We start from the raw sequence: 20,373 nt of genomic DNA on the forward strand, positions 1-20,373 counted from the left end.
TGTGCCTTCTTTTCACCTCAGCACCATGGGAAGCAGAGCTTTCAGTTGCACTGCTCCCAGGCTTTGCTCCCAGTTTAAATCTCAACTCAAAACCTGTTTTGTTAAAATCTGCATATTAGCTATGACCTTATAGTTTGTTAACTTAACTTGTTTTTTTTGTTCTTCTTTTTGTCATTGTTCTACATTGTGCTTTATTTTATCGTTAAGTCTGGGTGGGTGTCTTGAAAGGTGCTTTTAAATAAAATTTAAAATTTATTTTTATTATTATCTGTGAACTCAATAGTCTTTTTTTAAGTAACTAAAGACTTACATTTTAATTTCCTTTTAGGTAACTTTGTGTATTTATATTTTTTAGTAGGCTATTTTTGATGTGAAGCACATATTTATCTTGAAAAGTCCTAATAAAATGGCGTGCCATTTCAGTCCACCGTTTTACTGATGCTATCAAGAAAATGTTTTACTATATTGTGGCTTTGAATATTATAAGTGTCCAAGAACATTTTAGTGTGTTTTTTATTTTTTCAATTTTAGCTTTTTCCCCTAAATTAAAAAAATAAGTAGACATCTTTGACATGAATGACGCAAAGTATTGTTTTAAGCTGCTCAAATAAATCAGACAGCAGTTTAATTACGGTTGTAATCCTCTTAAAGAAAATGTCCTGAGGATGTTTTGTTTCCAATAGCTAGTGTCTGACTTTTTTACACTCAAGCAATGACCACTGACTCATGTTTATCTAAATGTTACTTTATTTCTAGCTAAATTGAGGTAATGAGCGTAATAAAATTAGTTAGCCTTGTTGCTATTGAGAACATTAACTTTTGAATCTGTTTTCAAAAAGCAACATAACATTTTGACAAGTAACTGTAATTAGCATTTCTCCTGCAGTGTTGCTATCAGTGTGTGAATAGTGGGAGAAGAGGGTTGCATTGACAATCCAACACAATGGGCAGCACATTGAACACATTTTATAAGTGGTCAGAAACTTGTAAATAACTCATGACAGAATAAAGTTACGTTGAAACCAAGCACACCATTGTTTTTCTTGTGACATTACCAATAATATTGATGTGTCACGTGGCCCTCTTCCTATTGAAAAAACAAAAGTTGTATTCAAGATGGCCGACTTCTAAATGGCCACCATGGTCACCAGCCATCTTGAGGAGTTTGCCCCCTCACATATACTAATGTGCCACAAACAGGACTTTAATATCACCAACCATCCCCATTTTATTACGGCGTATTCATATAAATGGCCCACCCTGTATAAAGAATAAAGAGAAACAGGAACTCAATAGTGTGAATATTTTAATATAATATCAACATTATATTAAAATATTTTATCAATGGCATGCTTGTGAAAGGCTTGTTAAACAAAGGGGAAAATGTCCTCCAAAGTGTTTATGACGTGATGATTTGTGATGAAGTTTCTTGAGAAGATTGTATTCAGGTCATCCACTTGGTTTAGGAAAGGAAATACGGCATAGATATTTCATAAGCAACACCTCATGTTATAATATGAACTGTCATCTAATCTAATTCGTTTGAGGTTTCTTGGAAGTTAAAACTAATGTCCAGGGATAAACTTCTAATATGTTTTTCTTTCTTTCTCTTTCTTTCTGCCTGCCAGATGCAATGTGGACAGCAAAGTCTCACGAGTGGCATGGCTCAATCGCACCACTATTCTATTTGCAGGGAGTGAAAAGTGGTCTCTGGATCCTCGTGTCATCTTGTTGGAAAACACAGCAGTTACAGAGTACAGCATCAAAATCCAAAATGTTGATGTCCATGATGAAGGGCCCTATGTATGCTCTATACTCACAAACAAGAAACCACAGTCCACAAAAGTGCACCTCATTGTTCAAGGTAAGATGTGGCTACTGCTGCCAGTTCTGTCAGGAACTAGATTTAGCTCCAACAAATATCAAAAGTGTCATACGGGATCAGTGCTATGTGTTTCTTGTGTTTTCAGAGTGGATGTTTATGTTTATTTTCTAAGAAGAATTATTTAATTGTTTCTTTTAGAATTATTTCTATTTTTTTTTATTTTCCTTGGGAAAAGTATTGCAGGGTCTTTGAAAAATAACTCACATGATCTTCAAAAAAAAGTAGTTTAACTTCATGATAGACACTTCCTTGAAATCATAAATTAACGCTGTGTGTTTTCAGACTGCATAATTCAATATGATATGTCAATATAACTTAACTGATGCAGGGAAGCATCCAGGCCATGGTTTTAATCAAACAATGGACAAGCATATTCTTTCACAGACACGGAAGCACAACTCCAAGTTGTACTTTCCTATGGATTTTATCTTTGTTATAACTTTGAATTTGCCACCTCGGGCTCCAAATCATTTCTTTTCTTAACCAAGCTCATCAGAGAACCAATTTTAGCCTCTCTCCATGCTTTAAAGAGGTTGAGGTGATGGATTTGTGTGGCCCCGCCCCTGTCTGACCATACCACTTCATAATTAATGTCTCTTACTTGCCACGTGACCACCAAGAGCCGTTGCTACTTGGTGGGTTGAATAAAGCAAGCAATACAAGCACTTTCCCGTTGAAAACTGCCTGAGATGAGCCTCTCTGTTTTACAGGAGATGCTGACATTCCAGGGACTTGAGCAAATTATTCCATGAGAACTTCCCAGTTTGTGTAGCTTTGCTTTCTGGTCCAGAATGTAGTGAATTTTATTCCTAGCTTGGCTTGAACCTTCATCCCAGTTTTCTTTAGTTAGGTCCAACACCCCCTGTGGCTTCTGGCCGAACAATAACTCAGGTTGAACAACTTTGCGTCGCCGCTGCGCACAGCACAGGCATCATAAGTTTTATCATTTGTGAACGCATCCTCACACACTGCCCCAACAAGTTATTTAACCAACTACAACTACTACCAACTACAAAACTGTTGTATACCTCCTTGGCACCTTTCCAGTACACTGCACATCCCTCCTGGTCCAGGGGAGGGTTTCAGAGAGCTTGCCACCATGTCACCAAGCTCAAATGATCTCAAACTGGTTTCAATGAGTTCTTAAACTGTCAACAGATCTCAATCCAATAAAGGGTATTTGGAATGTGGAACAGGAGATTCACATCATGATTGTGCATCCAAAAAATCCGCAGCAATCCATAATTACAATGTTATTACAAACTGAAATCTCTGCAGAATGTTTTACAGCACTATGTGGTGCCACTAGTACTACTGTCTCATAGCAAAAAGATCCTGGGTTTTAATCCTCTGGCTGGTGCCCTTATGTATGGCATATCACATGTTCTCCCTGGGATTCCTGTGGGTACCCTCTCATCCTCCAACAGTCCAACGACATACATATTAGGTTAGTTTGAAGGTGTGAATGTAAATATGAATGGTTGCTTCTTTTTGTGTTAGTCCTGTTAAAGACTGGCAACCCTTCCAGGGTGTACCTTGTGTCTTGCTCTATGAAAGCTGGGAGAGGCTGTAGATTGCCTGTAATCCTGAATTAAACAATCTTAAGAAAATAGGTACTATGGTTAATATTTAGGTCTAACCATTTTTAATGGCTATTATACACTATTATAATTATAATTTCAATAATTACCTTAATGACATATAATTGTGTACAACACTTAGGAAATGGTTTTACAGAGTGGGTTCCGGTCGAGTGGACACTGGCGTGCTTGGCTGCTGCTGCTCACCGGTTATTATTACAATTTTTATTATAATTTTTTCAGTTGCTGATGACAATTTGAATCGAGTATCTAAGGTGCAACCCTGTTTTGACTTGTTTTTGCAATATTTGCAGGCTTTTATTGCTTGCGCTGCAGCTGTCAACTGGTTATTCGGTCCCTACGTTTGTGTTCACTGCTCGGCCCTGATTAAGATGCGGATCCACAGGGTGTTGGTGTGGCTCATGCTCACCTGGGTTTTTTTATCGATCATTCATCACCCAACGACAGCTCTTCTCTAGTACTCTGCTACGGATCTTTTGCGAATCGGTTTTTGCCTGGCTGTCTCTTCACCTGTGGCTCTATACTTCTACTCGGACATCGCCTTCAAGCCCCGCCGCAGGTATATCCGCCGAGGGCTTTGGCGGAATTTCAACATCAGTGACACTAACTCACTATTGTCCATCTGGTCACAAACTCGTCATCCTCCCCGCAAGACTGACTGGGCTGTTGACCACAACGGGTGGTCGATCGTGGCTCAAGAGTTTTGAGTTCGCCTTGTAATTGGAAGTTTGCCGGTTCGAGCCCCGGCTTGGACAGTCTCGGTCGTTGTGTCCTTGGGCAAGGCACTTCACCCGATGCCTACTGGTGGGGGGCAGAGGTCTCACGATAATTTACCGGAAGCACTGGAAAGTTCTCCCTGTCTCTGCCCCTCCCTCCCATTCATTTGAATACATAGCACTACAGCTCCCTGGATCTACCCCACCATCATATGTACTGTTTATCGGCCACCTAAGCCAAATAAGGAGATTTTAACTGAATTTTCTGCTCTTCTCACTCATTTCTCTGTACTTTTTCCAAATCTGATAATTGTTGGTGACTTCAATATTGATATGGACAATGATAAAATCCCTCTTTCCAGATATTTTACCTCCTGCCTGGAAAGTTTTTGGCTTCTACAGTACATAAAATCCCCTACCCATTCTAAAGGTCATATCCTGGATTTGGTCTGTTGTTCTGGCATTACCCCCACCCATTGTAAAGCCACATTGTTTCCCCAGTCTGATCATATGTATAAATTTTTTGATGCAAACATAATCGCTTCCAAAACCTGTATCTCTCGTAATATTACTTTTAGGAAAATTAGTAATATTAACCCAGCTGGTTTTTCATCTGCCGTCCATGACCTTCCATCTATTCACAGCTCCTCAACCCCTCATGAACTCGTTTGCCATTATAATGTCAACCTTCATAACCTTCTTAACATATTTGCTCCCCTTAAACATCGAACTGTCTCATTTTCCCATTCAGCACCATGGTTTACCCCCGACCTGCGTCATCTTAAAGCTAAAGGACGCCAACTCAAACGTCTATTCAAGAATACCGGACTTATTGTACATAAAGAAATGTACAATGATCATGTTTTGTTCTATAAGGACTGCATTGCCTCAGCCAAATCTGCTTACTACTCTGGTTTAATTAGTTCTAATGAAGGTAACTCCAGGTCTCTCTTTTCATTGTTCAGTAAAATGACAAAACCTCCAGACACATTCCCCTCCCACATGTATTCTGTTGATTTTTGCAACTCTCTTATCTCTTTTTTCACTTGTAAAATCTCAGATATTCACCGTCAACTTAACTCTTTAGGAGCTTCTGGCTCTGAAGTAGACTTCCTGTTTCCCCCACTGTCTTCCTGTCAGTTATTTTCAAGCTTTACTCTTCCCTCCATAACTGATGTATCTAATCTTATTAAAAAATCTAAGTCATCCACCTGTCAACTTGACCCTCTCCCTACTGTGTTAGTTAAAGCCTGCCTTCCCTCGTTAGCACCTCTCATAACCAATATTATTCATTCCTCCCTGAACACTGGAATCATTCCTTCATCTCTGAAAAATGCTTCTGTTATTCCAATTCTCAAAAAGCCTGGTGCAGACCCCAATAACTTTGATAATCTTCGCCCTATATCAAATCTCCCCTTTATTTCAAAAATTCTTAAAAAAGTTGTCGCCTCCCAGCTTCATTAACATCTCAATGACCATAATCTCTATGAACAATTTCAATCTGGTTTCCGCCCCAATCATAGCACAGAAACTGCTCTGTTAAGAATTACCAATGACCTTCTGATGGCAGCTGATTCTGGTCTCCTATCTGTTCTCATCCTTCTTGAGCATAGTGCGGCGTTTGATACCATTTCTCACAATATTCTCCTGAACCGGTTAGCTTCCCTTGGCATTAGTCACACACCCCTTGCCTGGTTCACGTCCTATCTCTCAGACGCACTCAGTTTATTGAAAATTTAAATCCCATTCTTCAAGTCTCTATCCTGTTTCTGCTGGTGTGCCCCAGTGTTCAGTATTAGGGTCTCTTTTATTCATTATTTATATGCTCCCTCTTGGTCATATATTCTGAAAATATAATATAAATTTTCATTGTTATGCCGATGACACCCAGCTCTACATTTCTTCTAAACCCAATTCATCCCTCCCACCTACCTCCCTCTTAGACTGTCTTATTGAGATTAGATCCTGGTTCTCCTCCAATTTTCTCAAACTTAACAGTAATAAAACTGAAGTTTTACTTGTTGGTACACCATCTATCTTAACCAAATCCAACAGTTTTTCCATTAACATTGAAAATTCTCCTACCTTTCCATCCCCTCAGGTTAAGAGTTTGGGTGTCATACTTGATAATACTCTTTCATCTCAGTCTCACATTAATTACATAACCCGGTCTGCTTACTTCCACTTACGTAATATTAACCGACTCCGCCCCTTCCTTACTCCCCATTCTGCTGCCATCCTTGTCCATAGTCTTACTACATCCCGCATTGATTACTGCAATTCCCCCCTATTTGTTCTCCCTAAAAGGTCCCTTCATAAACTCCAACTTCTTCAAAATTCTGCAGCTCGGGTCATAATTCATACTCCATTAAGAGCTCATATTACCCCAGTTCTTAAGCAGCTTCACTGGTTGCCCATAGAAGCCAGGATAAATTTTAAAATCTTACTTCTTACATACAAGTGTATCCATAAATCATATTTGTGTGACCTGCTCCACATCACCACTGTTTCCCACCCTCTCAGATCATCATCTGCTATTCATCTTACTGTTCCATCCTCACGGCTTATTACTATGGGGAACAGAGCTTTCAGTCGCTCTGGAACTCTCTTCCTCCAGCCATAAGAAATATTGACTCCCTTTCGGTATTTAAGACACAGCTCAAAACACATCTGTTTAAACTGGTTTATTCGCTTTAGTGCTGATTTTATCTGTTGTCAAGTTCCGTTTTGCCATTTCAACTTATTTTATGTATTTTATGATTATTGTTCATTTTATTAATTTTGTTCTTTGTAAGGTGACCTTGGGTTTCTGAAATGCATCCTCAAATAAAATGCATTATTATTATTATGAAATTAGCACGATGTTGCTAATGCACTGGTAGGAGTGGAAATTTGTGAAGTTAATCTTCTATTAATGACGAAGATGCATACTGATGCAGTCTCAGTACGGGTGCCCCCTCAGGGATATGTATAGCCCCTTACTGTGCACAACCTGATGTGGCAGTTATATCCCAGCCATATACTTTCCATGTTCTGCTGTCAGGCATGAGGTACAGGAGCTTCCACATCATGCCGGCTGTTTCAGACAGAGGCTAATCAGAAGTTTGGATATAGCTTCTCATTTCATGGTTTCTCTTTATTTTCATGACTTTTTACATTGAAAATTCTCATTGAAGGCATATGAATGAGCACATATGGAATTATACAGTAAATAAAAAACTGAAATAACTCAAAACATGTTTTATATTTTGATTCTTCAAATTAGCCTAATTACTGCTTTGCACACTCTTTTTTCAACAGTGTTGAAGGAGTTCCCAGAGATACTGAGCACTTGTTCACCCATTTGTCACTTGTTGTTCACCGAGTTGTCACTTGTTGGCCCTTTTGCCTTCATCATGCATCTTGAGACCATGCATTCACCTTTTTCGCATCGTGCAAAGACAACGCAGGTGGAACCAAAGATCTCAAATTTGCAATCTTCAGACCAAAGCACAGATTTCCACTGCACTAATGTCCATTCCTTGTGTGTCTTGGCCCAAACAAATTTTTTCTCCTTGTTGCTTTTCCTTAGTCGTGGATTCTTAGCAGGTATTTGACCATAAAGGCCTCATTCGCACAGTCTTCTCTGAACAGTTAATGTAGAGATATGTCTGCTACTGGAACTGTGCGCCATTTATCTGGGGTCTAATCTGAGGTGCTGTTAACTTGTGAATTCTGAGGCTGGTGACCCAGATGAATTTATCCTCAGCAGCAGAGGTGACTCGTGATCGTTCTTTCCTGGGGGGGTTCTCATGTGAGCCAGTTTTGTCGTAGCGTTTTATGGTTTTTGCGACTGCACTTGGGAACACATTCAAAGTTTTAGCAATTTTCCAGACTGACTGACCCTCAGTGCTTAAAGTAATGATGTACTGTCATTTCTCTTTACATATCTGATTGGTTCTTGCCATAATATGAATTCCAACATAAATGTACAGTGAACAAACAAACAAGCTGATGACTAAGATTGCACCCCCCCTCCCCAAAAAACCCCCAAAACAAAAAAAGAACAAAAAAACAAAACAGTCTGCTAGAGCAGAATTTTTTTTTTATTAAAGATGAGAAGACTGAAAGTGGGAGTGAGTTTAAATGTCTTGGGATGATCTTGACTTAAATCTTTGTTTTAAGAATCACATTAAGAAAATCATGAAAACCATTAAGTATAATCGGATCAATTTTAGGCACATTGCACATTGGAAATGGATTCTGCCAAGACCATGCATGCCATGATTTTTTTCTCATATGTCATACGGGAAACAGTCATTAAACCACTGGAATCACTTTATAAAGAAACTTTAAAAATGCTGAACATAAAATCTGTGCAATATCACCACTGCAAGATTCTGGAGAAACATCACTTAATGAGTTTTAAAATTATTTTCCAATATGTATGTGGTGTTTTAAGATTTAAATGGTTTGGTGCCTCCTCCATTGCTTTATTTTTTAATATTTTCACCCCAGAGAATCTATCAAAGCAACAAGGATATCTTCAACTAAAGACTGTAACCTTTCCATCACTCTTCTTTTGGTGAATCAGCCTTCACTTCTGTCTGCTGAAAGACTCACAGATTGTAGATATGGATGTGGGTTTTTTGGATTTTTTTTTTTATTTTATAGGTCTTTACCTTCTTCTGACTGATTTAAGTGCTTAAAGCACCTGACTTCAGTTCAGTTTCAGTTTCAGTTTTATTTGTCATATGCAAGTTAGCACAGGGTCAACATTGCAATCAAATGAATTTGAAGAGCAGCAGACAGTCACTCAGCAGTATAGTAAGTAAAAAATAGTAAGAGCAAAATGTTTATAAAATATAAGATGTCCTGAATGGCAAGAAGCCTCATGCCAGTGATGTGCTCTGCTGCCTTCACCACCCTCTGTAGTGATTTCCAGCTGCTGGCAGAGCAGCTTCCGTACCAAACTGTAATGCAGCTCGTCAGCAAGCTCTCAATCGCACACCTGTAGATATTTCAGGTGATGTTAGCGTTCATGCCAAACTTCCTCAGCCTCCTCATGAAGTAGAGTCACTGGCGAGCTTTCCTGATAGCAGTGTCTGTGTGAAGGGTCCAGGAGATGTTGACTCCAAGGAATTTGAAGTTGCTGACCCTTTCGACCTTGACACCGTTGATGTGGATGGATTGGTGTTCCCTGACTGGTCGTTTCCGGTAGTCCACTATCATTTCTCTAGTTTTGCTGATATTGAGAGACAGGTTATTTTCCAGGCACCACTTGTACAGTGCCATCACCTCCTCTCTATAGGCCGTCTCATTGTTGTCTGTGATGAGGCCTATGATGGTTGTGTCATCCGCAAAATTGATAATGGTGTTGAACTTATGTTTAGGAACACAGTCGTGTGTGAACAGGGAATAAAGGAGGGGGCTAAGCACACAACCCTGTGGCGTACCTGTGTTTAGGATGAGTGATGAGGAGGTGTGACTTAGCAGACCATTTTTCAGTAAGCATGTGTGTACTTTTTTTCTTTTTTTAATAGTTTTTGAAACAGGGTTGAGGTCATTTGTGTGGCATTACTGGAATCTATGTATAGACAAATTTATTTTTGGGACTTTTTGATAAACCTGTTAACCCAGGAGGTGCGCAGTATTCATCCAGAAAGAGCTGCATTATAGCAAAGTATTCCACTGTGCAAACCCAAATATATGTGTAACCACAATGTATTGTAAATGTAAAAAATCAATTATTATAAAAAAATCTAATTACTTTTGAGTCTACAGAAATGGCAAATTATATATAAAAATTGCTCCAACCCCTAAACAGTTGAGGCAAAGTTTTATTAAATTTATTGAAATGAACCAAGCAAGAGTGGCTGGTTAGCTCTCACCCATGACTTCACAATAGAGTTAAATTATCTTAGCAACCTGATCAATGTAAGTCAAGCACTCTTACATAGCACTTTTCCACTCTCCCGGAGTACTCAAAGCGCTCTATACAACATGCCTCATTCACCCAATCACACCCATTCTCACAAGCACTTTATCTTTACGTAGTGCTTTCTAAGTACATTCACACTCCGATGGATGCATGGGAGAGCAAGTTGGGGTTAGTATCTTGCCCAAGGATACTTGACATGCAGACTGGAGGAGCCAGGGATCGAACCACCAACCTTCCGATCAGTAGGTGACCAGCTCTACCTCCTGAGCTACAGCCACCCCACTGTTTGTTCCCTGTTTCTTTTGTACTCAGGAGACAACTGCATCAGAATATTTCTGTATTCCACTGCGAGCCGTTAACTGTATTTACACCATATTGTTGCCAAGAAAGTTTAGTTTTTTCGTGTGTGTTTGTGTGTGTGTGTGTGTGCATGTGTGTGTGTGTGTGTGTGCATGTGTGTGTGTGTGTGTTGGGGGGTGGGTGGGAGGGGGTTTACTTGCTGGAAACTTCTACTTGTCCACATCATTAGCGCTGCTCTGTATCCACAGTGTTACTCCCGCTCAGCTCAGAGGTCATCTAGCTGGTAGTTTAAATTAACGTGGATACAAGATAGCTGACAGACAACTGCTAGACATCCATTCAGTATATTTTATGTAGTCTTTGTGTTGCTTTATTGATACTGCCCTAACAGTAATGCATGTCCCTGGTCTTTTTCAGGATTTGTTCATATATGACCAGGAGTGACATGTTTAGCCGCATGTTCTCCTTAAATTGCTGTCTGTCTGAGTGGTGTCCCAGAAACGATGTGGGCTTCATAGATAATTGGCAAACCTTCTGGAGGAAACCTGGTCTTGTTAGGAGAGACGGCATCCATCCCACTTTGGATGGAGCAGCTCTCATTTCTAGAAATATGGACAAATTTATTAAACCCCCCAAAATATGACTATCCAGAGTTGGGACCAGGAAGCAGAGTTGCAGTCTTACACGCCTCTCTGCAACTTCTCTCCTCCTGCTACCCCCCCAAAACCCATCTCCATAGAGACTGTGTCAGCTTCCAAAAAGACAAATAACAAACTAAAAACCAACAACAAACAACTTAAACATAAACAATTACAAAGAAAGAACAATACAGTATCCACATCTGAACCAAAGAGTAAAACAGTGAAATGTGGATTATTAAATATTAGGTCTCTCTCCTCCAAGTCTCTGTTAGTACATGACTTAATAATTGATCAACAAATTGATTTACTCTGCCTTACAGAAACCTGGTTGCAGCAGGATGATTATGTTAGTTTAAATGAATCAACACCCCCGAGTCATTCTAACTACCAGAAATCTCGAAGCACAGGCCGAGGGGGCGGTGTGGCAGCAATTTTTCACACCAGCCTATTAATTAATGAAAGACCAAGACAGACTTTTAATTCATTTGAAAGCCTGATGCTTAACATTGTCCACCCCAGCTGTGAAACTCAGAAACCAGTCTTACTTGTTATCATCTATCGTCCACCTGGGCCTTACACAGAGTTTCTCTCTGATTTCTCAGACTTTATATCTAATTTAGTTCTGAGCTCAGATAAAATAATTATTGTGGGTGATTTTAACATCCATGTAGATGCTAAAAATGACAGCCTCAACATGGCATTTAGTCTGTTATTAGACTCAATTGGTTTCTCTAAAAATGTAAAAAAAAACCACCCACCACTTTAATCACACTCTAGACCTTGTTTTAACATATGGCATAGAAACTGAACATTTAACAGTGTTTCCTGAAAACCCTCTCCTGTCTGATCATTTCCTGATAACATTTACATTTACAATAATTGATTACACAGCGGTGGAGAGTAGACTTTATCAAAGTAGATGTCTTTCTGAAAACGCTGTAACTAAGTTTAAGAATATAATCCACCCACTGTTATCATCTTCAATGCCCTGTACCAACACAGAGCAGAGCAGCTATCTGAACGCTACCCCAACAGAAGTCGATTATCTTGTTAATAATTTCACCTCCTCACTACGTACGACTCTGGATACTGTAGCTCCAGTGAAAACTAAGGTCTCTAATCAGAAGTACCTGACTCCGTGGTATAATTCTCAAACACGTACCCTAAAGCAGATGACTCGTAATCTGGAGAGGAAATGGCGTGTTACAAATTTAGAGGATCATCATTTAGCCTGGAGAAATAGTTTGCTGCTTTATAAGAAAGCCCTCCGCAAAGCCAGAACATCTTGCTATTCATCACTGATTGAGGAAAATAAGAACAACCCCAGGTTTCTCTTCAGCACTGTAGCCAGGCTGACAAAAAGTCAGAGCTCTTTTGAGTCAACCATCCCTTTAACATTAACTAGTAATGACTTCATGAACTTCTTCACAAATAAAATTTTTATCATTAGAGAAAAAATTACCAGTAATCATCCCACAGATGTAATATTATCTACAGCTACTCTTAGTACCACTGATGTTAAGTTAGACTCTTTTTCTCCAATTGATCTTTCTGAGTTAACTTCAATAATTACTTCCTCCAAACCATCAACGTGTCTTTTAGACCCCATTCCTACAAAACTGCTCAAAGAAGTCCTGCCATTAATTAATTCTTCAATCTTAAATATGATCAACCTATCTCTAATAATCGGCTATGTACCACAGGCCTTCAAGCTGGCTGTAGTTAAACCTTTACTCAAAAAGCCTTCTCTAGACCCAGCAGTCTTAGCTAATTATAGGCCAATCTCCAACCTTCCTTTCATATCAAAAATCCTTGAAAGAGTACACAGCAAATCCAGCATGTCCAAATTAACACTGTCGGATTTGATTTCAACACTATTAAAGTGTCTATATGGGTCCACACCAGAGAGTGTTAATTTAACTCTTTTTGGAGAGTTGGTACGTTAACTCTGATTTAGTGTTAAACACCAAATCTGTCTGGAGTTGATAATTTAACACTTGGTGTTAAGAGTTTATATATTAACTCTCAAAGAGTATTTTAGTTTAACTACGTAAGAGTTATCTTCTAATTCATTCTAAAAAGCGGGAATTTTACTGTTCTGAACTTCTAGAAATTTCTTTTGGAAATAAACATTTACTAAAAAGATAAAATGGTTTTTGAAAAACATTTATTCTGAACTGTGTACCACAATTTCAAAACATTTTCTGAAAGATGTAACAGTGTACATGTTCTCACTTCCATTAGAATTTTGTTTATCAAAAGGTCTGACATAGGTGAGCTGGTAAATGCAAATAACAGCATTCTCAACACTTATTTCTTCAATACAACATGCATGTCCTTCATTCATCCCTTTGTGGAACTTCAACGCACTTCTGCTCTCCCCCATATTCCATCTTCACAAGCATATCCTGTGCGGAGATTGAATAAAAATTAGTTGACACTAAATAATGGCACAAATAATCCAGTAAACAATTGCAGCATAGTAAAAAAAAAAAAAAAGGAATCCTCTTTGAGCCATTATTTGTGTAAAGTATTTTCCCAAAAGACAAGGACACAGGCAACAGGTAATACTGAACTAAATGTAAAACCTCAACCTTTTTCATTTTTACCTAGACCGTGTGCACAAAACTCTGGAGGGATCTAAATGCTACCGTAGAATCCAGTCAGGACGTCAGCTACTGCTGTTTGCTCGTTTTTTTTTATGGGCAATCATTTTCAGGCTTCAAGTAGCACCATTATACCAACATTTCACATTCTAGACATTGTTTTAGGTGTATTTGACCAAAAGTTTGATTGAAAATTCACATGCAAGCTTTTTTTCAAGGCTGTGGTATTTGCCCGCAAACAATACCTTTCAGCTAGCTAAAACAGAATATTATGCTATCAGCGAGCAACATGGCTAATGCCTTCCACACAGCTTTGTCTCAACTCCAAAGAGCCACAGAAGTAAAAGCTAATAATAATTGAAACAATCTTTGAAAAAATGACTGAAACGGCTTCACTTCAGCTTCGATTGGAGCCTATGGTGCTGGGGGCGGAGTCTGTGAATTTATTCTGTTGGTGTCATAGCCCCTGTAGGAGTTCAGAGTTAAGAGGTCAAGAGTTAATGTTTCCATTGTAACACCTCCAGATTTGACATATAAACACTCATTTTTAACACTCAATTTTAACTACTATCATTTTACACCTCAGAGTTACATTAAAAGAATGTGACTCTACTTAGAGTAAAATTAACTCTACTTTTGCAAGGAGACTATTAACACCAAAAAATTTAACACTTTTGAATTTGCTGTGTAGTTGTCAAACAGCTAACAGATCATCTGCAGATGAATGGTTTATTTGAAGAGTTTCAGTCAGGTTTCAGAGCTCATCACAGCACAGAAACAGCTTTAGTGAAGGTTACAAATGATCTTCTTATGGCCTCTAACAGTGGACTCATCTCTGTGCTTGTCCTGCTAGACCTTAGTGCAGCATTCGATACTGTCGACCATAATATCCTATTAGAGCGATTAGAACATGCTGTAGGTATTACAGGTACTGCACTGCAGTGGTTTGTATCATATCTATCTAATAGACTCCAATTTGTGCATGTAAATGGAGAGTCCTCTTCACACACTGAGGTTAATTATGGAGTTCCACAGGGTTCAGTGCTAGGACCAATTCTGTTTACATTATACATGCTTCCCTTAGGCAGCATCATTAGAAGACATAACATACATTTTCACTGCTGTGCTGATGACACCCAGCTCTATCTATCCATGAAGCCAGATAACACACACCAATTAGTTAAACTGCAGGAATGTCTTAAAGACATAAAGACCTGGATGGCCGCTAACTTTCTGCTTCTTAATTCAGATAAAACTGAGGTTATTGTACTCGGCCCTGAAAATCTTAGAAATATGATATCTAACCAGATTCTTACTCTGGATGGCATTACCTTGGCCTCCAGTAATGCTGTGAGGAACCTTGGAGTCATTTTTGACCAGGACATGTCCTTCAACGCACATATTAAACAAATATGTAAGACTGCGTTCTTCCATTTGCGCAACATCTCTAAAATTAGAAATATCCTGTCTCAGAGTGACGCTGAAAAACTAGTTCACGCATTTATTACTTCCAGGCTGGACTACTGTAATTCATTATTATCAGGATGTCCAAAAAACTCACTGAAAAGCCTTCAGCTAATCCAAAATGCTGCAGCAAGAGTACTGACAGGGACTAGAAAGAGAGAGCATATTTCTCCTGTTTTGGCTTCCCTTCATTGGCTTCCTGTTAAATCCAGAATTGAATTCAAAATCCTGCTCCTCACATACAAGGTCTTAAATAATCAGGCCCCATCTTATCTTAATGTCCTTGTAGTACCATATCACCCTATTACAGCACTTCGCTCTCGCTCTGCAGGCCTACTTGTTGTTCCTAGAGTATTTAAAAGTAGAATGGGAGGGAGAGCCTTCAGTTTTCAGGCCCCTCTTCTGTGGAACCAGCTTCCAGTTTGGATTCGGGAGACAGACACTATCTCTACTTTTAAGATTAAGCTTAAAACTTTCCTTTTTGCTAAAGCATATAGTTAGGGCTGGAGCAGGTGACCCTGAATCCTCCCTTAGTTATGCTGCAATAGACGTAGGCTGCCGGGGGATTCCCATGATGCATTGAGTTTTTCCTTTCCAGTCACCTTTCTCACTCACTATGTATTAACAGACCTCTCTGCATTGAATCATATCTGTTATTAACCTCTGTCTCTTTTCCACAGCATGTCTTTTATCCTGTCTTCCTTCTCTCACCCCAACCGGTCGCAGCAGATGGCCGCCCCTCCCTGAGCCTGGTTCTGCCGGAGGTTTCTTCCTGTTAAAAGGGAGTTTTTCCTTCCCACTGTCGCCAAAGCGCTTGCTCATAGGGGGTCATATGATTGTTGGGTTTTTCTCTGTACCTATGAAGCGCCTTGAGGCGACTTTTGTTGTGATTTGGCGCTATATAAATAAAATTGAATTGAATTGAATTGAATATATTTCTAAGAAGAAAAACACCTACAAAATACTACCATCCCTAATTAAGTGTTTTAAATAACAAAGTTTGTGGTGGAAAAAAATTGGATGACTGGCAAAATATGGTATAGTACATGTTGTTTCTAGCTAACTGTAAAATCTATTTTTCAGCGCTCACATATTGTGAATTTGAATCTGCTTCAGATGAGTGTCCACTGGATACAAAAACTATTGTTTTTGCAATTCAACAAAATACACTGTCACAGAACAATTATTTACATTAAGTAGGGAAAGATTGAAAGATGGAAAAAGAGAGACCTAGATCCTAGTGTAATAATTCTTCCAGTGGTTGTTAAACAAATTTTTCTGTGACTGTCATGCATAATATTGGTTGTGTGAGTATTATAGCAAAACTGATAATGTTGACATTAATCTAAGCAAGTATGCATTTTATTGGTTATACAGTGAAACACCTTACATACTTATTCCAACACCCAATGAGATGAAATGCCAAGTTAACACTTAAAACTTACTAAACTTTGTTAAGAGTTGTGTGTTGTTTTCTAGGAAAGGACACAAACTGAAGTTACAGCCTGAAGTTACAGATGAATGAATACAGTAGATACTGTCCCCTGACAAAGAACAACCAGGAAATCCACAAGAGGTTTTAGAGAAGTGTTTAGGCCCCCTGGGTACTCCTTTCTGTAGCACCTCCAGAATGGAGATTGGTGGTGAACCTATACGAAGGAAAGGATCCTGGAGGCTAACATCAATCAGCTATGTGACCTTGTCAGCTAATACCCTCAGGAATATAGGGCATCTGCTTCCACAGTGACTGCACACAGGAGGTGGACAGACTGCAGTTAAATTGCAAGAAAGAATAGCATCTTGAAGTGCTTTGTAATGTGTACTGTAGCAGGAAAGGACCCAAAGATTCTAAATTAACATCAAGTGGTTGTTAAACTATGGTCCCAACTTTAAGGACCTCACTTCTCTTTGTTCGATGAGCAAATAGTCTTGCCACTTCCATGGGAATTGACCACACCTTAAATACTGCAGCATCCTTTTTCAGTGTAACTGCATGTGTTTGAACACTTAGAAACAACACCACAAAGTGGCAAGGAGGTCCTACTTTGGCCAAAGTGGTTGTTGACAAGAACATCTTCATTTTCACAATGCCAAAGCCATCATAAGAACAATCAAAAGTTACCAAAGCACCACAACATTTCAATATGTACCTGGTATTCAAATTTTCCTTTTCAGCACTTGAGAAGAGGGGCCAGACAGTAAGACACCCTACCTGAACTTTATGTATCCAGTAGCATAGCTCCAGCCACAGAAAGGTGGCAAACCAAGGACTTTTAGACTACTACATCTATGACCTGATTCCATATGAATATAATGGAAAATGGCATAAATAAATTAAAATTATTACAATTTTAAGAGATTCTGGTTTCTCTGACAGCAGCAGAGGACAAAACTTTGTCACTGAAATTATCAGGGCTTTAAATAACTTGTTGAAAGCTCCTTGAAATGTCAGTTGTATTGGTCAACAGTCTTAAACAAAAAAAAAAAAGTTTTCTTTTCCCTGTTTTTTCTTACCTACGTTGCCCTGTACTTCCCTTGGCACATAGTGGGTTGAAACTCTCGGCACAGCAAGTGCACATAGCTTGCTCTCTATGCATTCCATTTGTGTCTTTGGCTCATCCATCAGGTTATCTTGGCTTTCATGATAAAAACAGAGCAGGCCTCTAGAGGACCTAGTGTGTTGCCTGTAGTTATAGATTTTTCACAACTCTAGTTTGGCTGTATGAACCATTTTATGCCGTTCAAGTCAGCTTTTCTTTGATGCCTTGCTACAAGGGTTTGCTGAAACAGGCATTCCCTGGGTCAGATCTCTCAGGTCCCTCTGGCGTCAAAAAGTTTAGCTATTCATAGAATACTCTGTCTAGCTGCAACTCACTAGAAGAAGTTACTTGTAAAAAAAAAAGAAAAGAAAAAAAGACCAAATGAGAAATTAACAAAACTAATGCTTTGCTACTCTGTCCAAATGCTGCAAATTTTTGAATATCTGCCTTTCAAATCAGTTCCAGACACTACCACCAATTGACCATTGTGGTAACACTCTCAGCCATGTTGGAGTACTAATGTATTCAGCTCTTAGGCTGAGGTGCCATGCCTGAAGCATGGCCCAACAAACTTTTGTTTTAAAAGTTTTCCTCCTGGGTTATTTGCCTAAATCTAGAAAACTGTAGGCTGTATTAGAGCAATAAAATAAGATTTTCATATAGTCATAAACACTGCTGTTGAAAACAGCTCTAAAATGTATTACTTCAGATGTTTATGGATCAAATGTTTGTTCTTGTTTAATTTCTTCTCAAATCAGTTAAATCTAAAGACAATGAAGATCAGAGATGGGCAGTAACTGTAATCTGATTACTTTTTTCGAGTAACGAGTAAAGTAAGGGATTACTATTGCAAAAACGGTAATTAGATTACCGTTACTTTCCTGTAGGAACGCTGCGTTACTGCAACTGGGATTTTTTTTTTCATGACAGTGACGTAAGCAAGTGCGACGTTTGTGACAACAGCTGTGTGCAGATCAACAGTGAATCATATATCGAGTACTGGAGAGAGTATGAGCGTGCAGCGTTTAAAGCGTGGAAGTACTGACCTTACTTTAAGTTTGATTCCATAAAAAGTGACAAAAACATTAGCGTCCATTGTGCGTGGGAAGAAAACTTCTTTTTACAGTGAAAAAACCCCCCTAAACTTCCAAGCAAGCTCCGAGTGCGCTACCACGTAATTGGAAATTCACAGAGAAACTGCCATATCCTTCCACTGACCGCTGCGGCACACCTGCACCAGGGTAAACCTCCGCCTACCCTACTCCTGCTTTACAGGTGAAAATAGAGCAAAAGGACCGCTAGTCTTTGACTTTATTTATTTTCTGCTGTGTTTTACTTGCATCTATTTGAAAGACTGAGTGTAAACACAAAAAAAAAATAAATTTATGTGCTGGAATGTGCAGAAAATAGGTTTAAATATTAAACAAATTTCTTCCAGTCAGTGAATGTTGCATATAATTACACTTTTGCTTGATGCATAAAGTTAAAAGATTAAAACTGATAAAACAAGTTTTAAAAAGGGACTTTTCCATTTGATTACATTTTGTATGATGGATTATGTAGAAAAAGTAGAATTGGGCTGAGAGATCTATCGCTTTATCACCTATTCAGGTTGTAAATCGTGTTTTTAAAAAGTAACTAAGTAACTAAGTAATTAATTACTTTTGAAAGTAAGTAATCAGTAAAGTAACGGGATTACTTTTTGGGGAAGTAATCAGTAATTAGTTACTGATTACTTTTTTCAAGTAACTTGACCAACACTGCTGAAGATAGCTTTTTAAGTGTGGGATTTCAGAGTGTTAAATTTAAATTTATGCTCAAGATATAAATATGAAATATGAATATCTTGCATTTAATGTATCCTTAGTGTAAAGTAATTTTGTGATAGATGAATTGGTCCAAAGACACATCAGCTGATGTATTTAATAGGTCCAGTGATTTTGGTTATGAGATGTGCAAAACCCAGACTTTTGTGCTCTTCCCTTAACGGTTATAATAATATATGGGTCAGTGTTAAACATTTAAATGCAAAGGCAATGAAAAGGTCTAGCTGCAGATATATAATTATTCATTATTCAGAACATTCCATAAAACAGTCATTTTCCTCTCACAGGCACTGGTCTGGTCTCTGCTGCGTAGTTGATGAGGCATTTTCATCACACACTGTGACTGGCACAGCTTGTTTAAAAAGACATACACATAGATCAGATATTATGGCTTGCTGGGAGGAACACAGTGAATTGCCTCATTCCTCTGATCAGTATTCAGCTTCATTCAACCTTTTTGCTCACAGCCTGCTTCACCTGTGAGAACACAAACAGCAAGTGCACCTGGATAGCACTCATATTGTCGTTGCAAAGAAAATATGAACTTGGATATAAATCTGTGTCCATGAAGTGTAATACATCCATGTAATGCTTTTAAATAAATAATAATGCCAGACTGAGTATTGTAATTTTTCAGAGTCAGAAATAAGACTGATTATGTGTTTTTGATATATAGTGCAACTTCACAACAACATTCAAGTAAAGACCCAACAATGATAGAGGGAGAACACCAATGATTTAATGTTACCCTGTGAGCAAGCACTTGGCAATGATGGGGAAAAAGACATTTTAAATAGGAGGAGACCTCAGGCAAAACCTGGCCCAAGGAGGGAACAAGAAGATGTAAAAGAGAAAGACAGAGAGACCTCAACAG

At 38.7% G+C, this 20,373-nt stretch overlaps 1 protein-coding gene across 2 annotated transcripts in view; it reads left to right on the plus strand.

The window, feature by feature from the left end:
- opcml (opioid binding protein/cell adhesion molecule-like) overlaps nt 1-20,373 on the plus strand; it is a 266,785-nt gene that overhangs the window by 122,168 nt on the left and 124,244 nt on the right. For both annotated transcript variants that reach the window (XM_085469578.1, XM_085469580.1), the window contains exon 2: nt 1,629-1,864. In XM_085469578.1, the coding sequence (XP_085325704.1) occupies nt 1,629-1,864 (236 nt within the window). The remainder of the gene's footprint in view (nt 1-1,628; nt 1,865-20,373) is intronic.

The sequence above is a fragment of the Copadichromis virginalis genome, linkage group LG10 (genome assembly GCF_057382275.1).
Source record: "Copadichromis virginalis isolate Kocher_CV1m ecotype Utaka linkage group LG10, C_Virginalis_male_GT1.1, whole genome shotgun sequence".
NCBI classification, from domain to species: Eukaryota; Metazoa; Chordata; class Actinopteri; order Cichliformes; family Cichlidae; genus Copadichromis; species Copadichromis virginalis.